Genomic DNA, 9,545 nt, shown 5'->3' with positions numbered 1-9,545 from the left:
TTAGTATTCTTGTAGACCATTTTGGGACCAACACCATGTCCTGACCTAGAGGTTGGTCACTTTGCATCCTTAACCTCGTTCTCCTCTTTGTGGTGTCTTGCTAGATCTTGGGAGTTTAATAGAGCGTTCTTGAAAGCTTTACACCATAATCTAGAGGTTTAGCTTATGGATCTAAAGTATCCATCTTTAGAACCTAAATATTTGGGTTTAAAACTTAAGTTTAACTTAACCTAGCAAGGTAAGTCTCACGTTACTTTGTAAAAACGTTGTACTTATCAAAACATCCTCCTTTTTGTCTATTTTATTTTGTGGAGCTTTACATGCCTAATGAGTTGTTTGACTAACCATTTGAGCATGGGGTTTGTTTTAGGTAAATGTTTGGAAACACATATTATTTGATTTATTTGACTTCTTTAAGTTATAGATCATGCGGTTTGTGGTTGGTTGATTATTTGACCGTTTTTGGATAATTTACATGTATATGGACATAAACGTTTAGAAATTTAATACTTTGAAGTATTTGGCAATTTAAGATGTAAAACCCATGGATTTAAGACTTTTGTCGGTTTGAAACCATTTAAAATGTTGTGATTAAGAATTGTCAAACTTTTAAGTCGTTCATCGTTTAGAGGAGACTTAATGGTCATAATTGAGTTTTATGCGATATTTTAATCACGTGAGCATGATTATGTGAGTTTTGTAAATAATGGACATTGTTGGGTGCTATCGCTCTTTTGGGTGCAATTAACATCATAAACTTTAGAAAAGGCATAGAATCAGGTTGTTTGAATATTTCGGGGAACCCAAATCACGTTATGTTATCTAGAGATGATTTTTTTCAATCGTAACATGATATGTTAGAGTTATTTCTATTTTGGTACACAAGAATGCGTAAACATTGAAGTAACGCAACTACAGTTCACCGATATTGACCTTTTGTTGAAGTGGTCTTATTAGTTGTGAATTTTGGTTAGCTGAGACTTGACTAATTGAGTTTGGAAATTTGGCCAACCTTAATGTACAACAATTATGGTTGAATTAAAAGGGTATTTGTTGCATAATTATTGGGGTTTTTGCCCAAATTTCAGTTGTTCGCTATTAATATATGTTTTCATTATGTGACCCTTTTATCATATCATATACTAAAATATATGTCATGCAAAGTAAACCTCCTCGAGCCACTCCACGAATCCCAGGCCATGGCCTCGTCCTCGACCACGCTCCACGAATCCCAGGCCATGGCCTCGTCCTCGACCACGCGCACATTGCACCTTCCATTCAAACTCCCACCATGAGCCCAACACATTCAAGGCCCACTTTGAGGTGAGAGCTTAAAAAGCTCTTTATTATTCTTATTCTTGCCAATGTGGGATGGAAGAAATTTCCTACCTCACTAATTTTCCATCATTATCGTCTCTTTTATCTGTCTCGCTCTCGTAGCATCATCACAAACAAACTCACACCTTACTAGGGGTGAGCATAGGTGGGTACCCGCCCTTTTTGACAGGAACCGGAACCGGAACCGGCGGTTCTTGAGATATTGGAACCGGAACCGGAACCGGAACCGGAACCGGAACCGGAACCGGTTAGAGCGGTTCTAAATTTTTTGGAACCGGAACCGGAACCGCCGGGAACCGGTTCCGGTTCCGGGTACCCGCTTCCTAAAATATTAAAATTTTGTTATTTAAAAATAAAAAATAAAACATTGCCAAAACACTAAATAAATAAGCAAAAATACAAATTATACAGAATAATGGTTACAAATATTGTTTAATGATTACAAACCATAATAGACTAATAGAAAATATTCAAAGTTTAACGATTACATACTATAATGATAAATGTTCAAAGTTTAACGATTACATAMTAYGAATCCAAGTGAACACACAATTTGAAAAAATACGAATCATTTTATATGAAGAATTTAGATGAAGAATGAAGATGACGATGTACTTTCAAGATGTAAACCTAATATAAATTTGGTATTAAAAAATAATAATTATTTTTTTATTGAAAAATACCGGGTACCCGGCGGGTAACGATTCCAAAAAATTGAGAACTGGAACCGTTCTCAATCGGTTCCGTATTTTAGGAACCGGAACCAGAACCACTCATATCGGTTTCGGTTCCGAAACCGGCGGTTCCAAGGCGGTTCTGGTTCCATAGCCGGGTACCCGGTTCCACTGCTCACCCCTACACCTTACACAACCCCCCCGACATCACACGAAAACCCTAGCATGGATCTTCCCTAATATACGATTTTCAGACCATGATTCCGAGATTGGAAAAGGGCCTATCTCTCTCGAGGTCTCTTCTTTGGTGGTAGCATTTGTCAAAAGTATTTAGTCATGTTGGAATCTTATCAAGTTATTGTTTTTCAAAAAAGCTTCAAATAGAAGAGACTTTTTCTTCTTCTTTTCCGTGTTTTTGATGAGGCTTTCGTGTGAATAATGATCTAATTTTTGTTTTTATGCTTGCTGATATGCTTACTTCTTGTTTCCTTTTTGACGGGTTCTTAAGGTGGGTCTCTTTCTATGTAGCTCTAATATATCAAGGACAACTGCCACCATAGGAAGGTTGGGGAAACTCGGGATGTTTGAAAATGCAATCAGGGCATTGACGTTTGTTGGATCATATCTTGTGGGGAAGTAACACTACAAGGAATTAATCATTGACATGTGGTTTCTTTTCAAGGGGTGTTTCAAATCAAGATCAAGATAAAAAAAAAAACGTTGAAGCAAACAAAGTTGCAGGTCCGACAAGGTCGTCTTTTCCAAATAGGTCCAGGTGTTGGGTAACCATCGGAGTTGCAAATAGAGTTGAGATTATTGGAGTGCAAAGAAGCGGGTGTCAAAGAGGGTATGATCTAGGGGGGGGGGGGAGTAGACAGTGGTTGTCTTGATTTATATATATATGAAATATAAATATATATTGTATTATATAATTAATATATTTTAATTACTTTTAACGTAAAATGAAAAAAAAACATGAGTAAAATGCCCCTAATTTAACAGAAGAAAAATGATGTCCAAGCGATTTTTTAGGAGGGACAAAATTGAAAAAAAAACTTGGTTTTCTGTATAAATCCTCCTCCTGAAAGATTACTGAACAAACACTTTCTACATCATTAAATCACTACCAAACAGTCATGTATAGTTGACCGAATAATTGTGAGTCTCATTAAACTCACTGCCAACAAACATGACCTAATCCGAGTTTTTTTGCATACCATTATGGCCAACTTATAGTTTGTAGGGACGAAAACCGTTACTATCGACAAACCATAAGGACCAAAATTGTAGTTTACTCAAGTTCTTATCTTTTGTAGGTTTGACCCTGTGGTTAGAGAAGCCGTGACCTGGTTATGGATAACATTCGATCGTATCAAACCCGTATCCATGTATAAAAAACGAAGCAAATACGACGAATTGGAAAGTGTTGAAGAGCAGAGCACGCATCTTAAAGATAACGACATGCCCAAATAGATGTTGTTCATGGAGAAAATACCCACCACACCACATCTTATTCAACCTCCCTCCCACCTCTCTCTTCTGAATAAGTAAATTAATTACTCCATCCATTTCTGTTTATCTTGCCATATGTAAATCGGTTACCAATTTGTTTCGGATTTACCCCCTTTTTTTAGGAGGATTATTGATTGGGTTTATAGATCAAATGAGTATGATGGTGATGGAGGGTATGATGGAAAAGGGTGTATTAGAAGATATAATTAAGAGGTTATTGGAAGGTAGAGGAGGTAAACAGGTTCAGCTATCTGAGGTAGAGATCCGTCAGCTGTGTGTCAACGCTAGACAAATCTTCCTTTCTCAGCCTAATCTTCTTCACCTCCATGCTCCAATCAGGATCTGTGGTATGATACGGAACTTGTTTTTGATCGTATTTCATTTAGGATGTGTTTTTTGTGCAATTCAATTCGTATCATTATGATGCTCAAATCACAGATGGGTATGATTACAGAACTTGTTTTTAATCGTATTCCATTTAAAATATGTGTCTTTGTTCGATTCTTTTGATTATGATGCTCACTTTCAGATGGGTATGATTCGATTTGTACATATTCGATTGGGGTGCCCTAACTGTGTATATATATATATATATATATATATATTACTGAAGGGGGTTATTCATACTTGATCTGATTTGGGGTTTGTTTTCTTTGTTGTGTACTGGGTAAAATTCTCTTATTTAGGATCTCATCAATCATTTTGAATATATTGTTCTTGGTGATTTGGTACCTTCCTTTGAATTGTTTGGTTTTTGGGTTTCTGAGTTTGTTCATTCTCATGGCATTGTTGTTCTCTCTCTCTCTCTCTCTCTATATATATATGTATATATATATATATGTATATATATATGTATATATATATATGTATATATATATATATATATAGTTGGGATCATGTGAGACCAAAGGTTCGTGAGACCAATTTTTGTCCATTGATTAACTTTATAAGCTAATGATCTAATGGTTTAAAGTTGTACGGTGACAAGTTTGTGATTATTGAGAAGTCTCATGTGTTTATGAATCTTCCGATTGTCAGATTGTAGATCTAATCTAAGGGTTGAGAATTGGTCTTACGGGTCTCACGAAAAACTCTTGGTCTCACATGATCCCAAGTCTATATATATATGTAAATACATATAAAATGATTCAATTGGTTTGTGGGTTGGAATACAAGATTATGCATATAGTAGACAAATACCACTTTGGCCATATTTGGCAACTATTAACTGGTTTACAAGGCGAGAGCTTATTGGAAAAACCCGTTTGGTTAGCCGTAGCTAAGCTAGTTTCTTGAAAAACTATTTCAAGCCGTGTTTCATTAAGTTCCAAGGTTTTTTTAATTACATTTATGCCTCCTATATTTTTTCAAATAATTTGTCTAGAGTGCTCTTTTAGGTCATTTTACATTGTCATCTAGTTTATCAGCTAGTTTCATGAAACATGACTAGATTATCAACTAACAACTTAGCTGTTGATTTAGCTAGTTTATTAGACAACAACTAGCTTTTCAGCTAATATTTCTGGTAATTTAGCTCCTGTTTTTTGGTTTATGTGGATGATAGGTGATATACATGGACAATACCAAGACTTATTGAGGCTTTTCGAGTATGGTGGCTACCCCCCTTCTCAAAACTACCTCTTTCTCGGTGATTATGTTGATCGAGGCAGGCAAAGTTTGGAGACTATATGTTTATTGCTTGCGTACAAGATAAGGTATCCGGATAAAGTGTTCCTCTTGAGGGGAAACCATGAAGATGCTAAAATCAACCGCATATATGGGTTTTATGACGAATGTAAAAGGAGATTTAATGTCCGTCTTTGGAAGATATTCACAGATTGCTTCAACTCTTTGCCGGTTGCTGCACTAGTTGATGAAAAGATCCTTTGTATGCATGGTGGTCTTTCCCCAGAGCTCGAGAATTTGAATCAAATACAGGAAATTGAGAGACCAACTGAGATCCCGGATAATGGGCTTTTATGTGATTTATTGTGGTCTGATCCTGATCCGACCATAGAGGGTTGGTCGGATAGTGATCGTGGCGTTTCGTGTACTTTTGGAGCTGATAAAGTTGTTGAATTTCTTGGAAAGAATGATCTTGATCTTATTTGCAGAGGTCATCAGGTAAACTATTATTGCTCAAATATCCTTTACTTCTGTTTTGCAAATTTGTGTTTTTATCGAGCACTCGTCAAACCAGCCTCGTTGGATTTCTTACACTTTGTGGGACTTTTAGATGCTAAGATGGTGGGCATCTTTATGCATTTAAGGTGCCATTGATGCATAGCATCAACCCCAATGGATCGGCTTAGGCGGTGTTTGGCAACCATAAGCTATATTATCTTTTGAGCTTATTGAAAAAGTTTCATTTTGTTTATAGACCGACTTTTTGAAACCTACTTCAGGTAGCGTTCCAATAAGCTCCGGTGGTTTTTTTCCACTTCTTTTTTCCGTTACGCCTCTTATGTTTTTCCAAACATATATTTTTAAGTCATTTTACATCGTCATGCCGCTTCTTAGCTTTTTTTTTTTTTCTTACCAAACTTGGCTAGTACATCAGCTAACAACGAGCTTATTAGTCAATAGATAGCTTTTCAGCTAACAATTAACTTATCAGCCAACAACTAGCTGAAGTTTGCTGATCCTACACTTAGCGGGTAAACCCCTAGGTTCTTCTGTAATCTGCCAAGAGGTCTCAAGTTCGATTCCCACCAAGTGCCCAAAGTTCCTTGGGTGATTTAGGAAAATAAGCTTCTTAAATATACTTTTTAAATCCATGACTTTCCGATAGATATTGAGACATTCTTGTGTTAGGACACATCCTTCTTTCAGGTGAAGCGTTCTTTAAATCTGTCTGAAGGTGAAGTAATTAAAATGAATCTGTCGAAAAATTACCCTCCTTCGAGGGCCATTCCGTTCAGCCAAAATGCCGTAAATTTTGTCGGATCCATGTAATTGGGGTTCTTTACATGAACCTTGTTGAGTCAAAAGTGCTAGTACCAAGGCACCAGTCCTCGTGCTTTTTTGTTTACAGAAACATTGTACATGATTCAGGTGAGCCATATTACGACCCTTTTTAACTGCAGGTGGTAGAGGACGGGTACGAGTTTTTCGCTAAACGAAGACTCGTGACGATATTTTCAGCACCAAACTACGGAGGAGAGTTTGACAATGTGGGTGCCCTATTGAGCGTAGACAAATCCCTTGTGTGTTCTTTCGAGATCTTGAAGCCACTTGATTATGCCGAAAAGCCAGGAACTTCAAGGTTGCCTCTGAAAAAGGTAAAATCAGACTTCATTCTTGAACTTAATCGCTAATTGTCAAAATTTCACAACCAACACTTGACGTTTATTGTTCGTTTCAACAGCCACCGAAAACTAGAACGGCCTGACACAGAATCTTGAAGTTCCAAAGGTGAAATCTTGAAAAGCTTGAAGTCTGTAAGATGAGCAATCTGATGGCAATATACACTGTAGTTGGATGGATGCAATTAAACACCATTTCCAGTTGGTTGTTTTTATTGGAAAATATAGATTGAGGATGAGCCATTGTTGAAGGTTTTGGTGTTTGTATATTGATTGTAAGATGTGTTTTTCTTTGGAGAGAGTATGGAGTGTGTGTTGTTGGTATGTTGGAGATTTAACTTTTCGACATAGAAATCGAAGCTGAAAGTGTACGCTCGTTGCTGTGTCGTGTTCTTGGATGTAACGATGAAAACATGGAGATTGATGGTTTGGCGTTTTTTCATTGAAACCCTGGTTCCCTTGATCATAAAGATTGGAACTTGTCGATGATTCTGGTCAGAGGTCAACCGAGTTTGTTTTTCCTTTTTCATACTCGGCAGGGACTTCTTTCCTTGAAATTCATCAGAGAATTATACGGGACTGTTACGACAAAATTGGGTGTATTAGTTGCCAAAAACGTATACATCTCCTAACAGACTGCGTTATAAGACTCGTGTTTATATGACCAACTCATCAGTAGTAAAAGTGTTATAATAAGTTTCTTTTCCCTTGAAATTCATCAGAGAATTATACGGGACTGTTACGACAAAATTGGGTGTATTAGTTGCCAAAAACGTATACATCTCCTAACAGACTGCGTTATAAGACTCGTGTTTATATGACCAACTCATCAGTAGTAAAAGTGTTATAATAAGTTTCTTTAACGTTTTAACAGAAGAATGACAAAAGAAATTATTTTTGAAATTTTAATTTCTAACCCCACACTTCTTACGAATCTCACCTTTGGTCCCTGTTAACACTTCAATAGAACCTAAACGTATCATCGCTGCAGCGAAATCGTTTCTCCAAGCGTTCAAGTTACTCGCATATTTAGCTACTGTTCGGGCCGTCATCGGACTATCAAGTAGAGCTTGATCCGAAGAGAACAAAACCCTGTGTTGTTTCACATTACGATAATACTGATTGTCCAAACGATTCGGAGTCGCTAAATCAAGATCCGTAGTACCCGAGTTCCCGTTCTTTGGGCATTTCTTTTTCAAAACCGCCACAAAATTTGGATCCAATGAGGGATCGGCATGTGTCCCATTAAAAGAATAGAGACGAGGTTTAACAAAATTGCAACCCGATCTCCCTATAGAATGGGCGCCAGAGAGCGCCACCATATCACCAACACTTAGTCCTTTTGCCACAAAGGCTCTCTTGAGAGCCTCCACATCAGAGTCCGGTGACGGAAGGTCGACTTCACCGATATTTGAAACCCTTCCGTCCCGTCGTCCGGCAGGGACGGTGTATGAGAACCCACCAACGACGGCGGTGCTATCACGGGCGGCAAAAGCTAAGATGTCTGCACATGAGACGGTGTTTGGGCATGCGGCTTCGAGCTTGGCCTTAGCCTGGTCTATTATCTCGAGTCCTCTTAGGGTTCCCACATTGGCTCCGGCATCTTGCTCCGACTCTATTTCACTGTTCGGCACCGTTTTCAGTAGAAGTGAAGCATCACAACCCTAAAATTTGCATGAGACAACAAAATCGGGTTTATAGAATGGCAAAAATGTAAAAATATCTTAATAAACTACTTTATAAAACTTAAGCTTATAGAACTAAGAAATTATTCATGTAAAGTGTTACAATAAGTTTATATAACATTGTTAAGGCGGCGATAAACCATCTAAAAACTTATTATAACACTTTTACATATAACACGCAAGCGTTTGGACTTTGGTGTTATGTAATAAGTTTTATAAAATAATTTATTAAGAGACTTTGACAACCAGCGATAAACCTGCCGGAAATAGTGTTTTCTGGCCAAGTTTTCTCCGGCAGGCAGGTTTTCCGGCGGATTTGTCAACCGGAAAACACCTTCTGTTCTGTAGTGACTACGTACCCTGACAAAGCAGTCGTGGAAGAAGAGGCGAAGGATTCCGGCGGCCATTCCAGGGTTTGCAGTGACAGCCTTACTGACGGTATATCTGACAATCTGCTCGGCGGTGGGACATGTGGTTCTGTAAAACCCCATTTTCAACGGCTGTTGAGCTTCTGCTGCCATCATCAGAAACATGCACAAGAGAGAAAGCTTCAGAAACCATATCCAACAGATCTTCATTATTAGTAATTACTTGTTGATATGATGTATATATCCCACTCTGTGTGTGTGTGTTTGAGTTTAAGTGTTAATTAAGGGTAATCACTAATGAAGTATTTATATATAAAGGGTGATGAACAGTTGAAACCAAATTAAAATTATATATGACCTGGTCTTTGAATCCATATTGTTAATGGAGTATGATCTCTGATCAATAATTATTTATTTATTTTTTAATAGTTTTATTATGAAACCGTTTTTAAATTATTAATAAATGAATCTTATTTGACAAAAAAAAGTCTGACTCTTAATAATTTGTGACAAACTGCTACAAAATATGTTGCATTTGTCCCTTTGTTTGGGAAGAACTCAAAAAAACCGAATAATTATAAAAAAGATAAAAAAAAATATAATGTTAAATTAAAAAAATATGTTTTATATATGAAATTTGTTTTGTTTCAATTGTGATTATAT

At 37.1% G+C, this 9,545-nt stretch overlaps 2 protein-coding genes across 3 annotated transcripts; one reads left to right on the top strand and one right to left on the bottom strand.

The window, feature by feature from the left end:
• Window positions 1-3,410: 3,410 nt before the first annotated feature.
• On the top strand, window positions 3,411-7,271 carry LOC112516480 (serine/threonine-protein phosphatase PP1 isozyme 9). 2 transcript variants are annotated; one of them, XM_025123544.1, is made up of 5 exons: window positions 3,438-3,559; window positions 3,647-3,871; window positions 5,089-5,648; window positions 6,611-6,805; window positions 6,892-7,271. In XM_025123544.1, the coding sequence occupies exons 2-5, from the start codon at window positions 3,676-3,678 to the stop codon at window positions 6,913-6,915; spliced, it is 975 nt and encodes a 324-aa protein (XP_024979312.1). In that variant the 5' UTR covers window positions 3,438-3,559; window positions 3,647-3,675; the 3' UTR covers window positions 6,916-7,271. The 2 variants fall into 2 exon arrangements, with proteins under 2 accessions (XP_024979311.1, XP_024979312.1); XM_025123543.1 differs by having other exon boundaries at window positions 3,411-3,871.
• Window positions 7,272-7,734: 463 nt separating this feature from the next.
• Window positions 7,735-9,035, bottom strand: LOC112516240 (peroxidase 1-like). Its single transcript, XM_025123257.1, has 2 exons — window positions 8,874-9,035; window positions 7,735-8,493 (listed from the first exon to the last, which is right to left on the bottom strand). Exons 1-2 carry the CDS (start codon window positions 9,033-9,035, stop codon window positions 7,735-7,737), a joined length of 921 nt encoding a protein of 306 aa, XP_024979025.1.
• Between the last annotated feature and the right edge of the window lie 510 nt (window positions 9,036-9,545).

The sequence above is a fragment of the Cynara cardunculus genome, assembly GCF_001531365.2.
Source record: "Cynara cardunculus var. scolymus isolate 2C chromosome LG 8, CcrdV1, whole genome shotgun sequence".
Taxonomy (NCBI): Eukaryota; Viridiplantae; Streptophyta; class Magnoliopsida; order Asterales; family Asteraceae; genus Cynara; species Cynara cardunculus.
The sequence above is the reverse complement of the archived record's forward strand: the minus strand, read 5'-3'. Positions and strand labels throughout refer to the sequence as shown.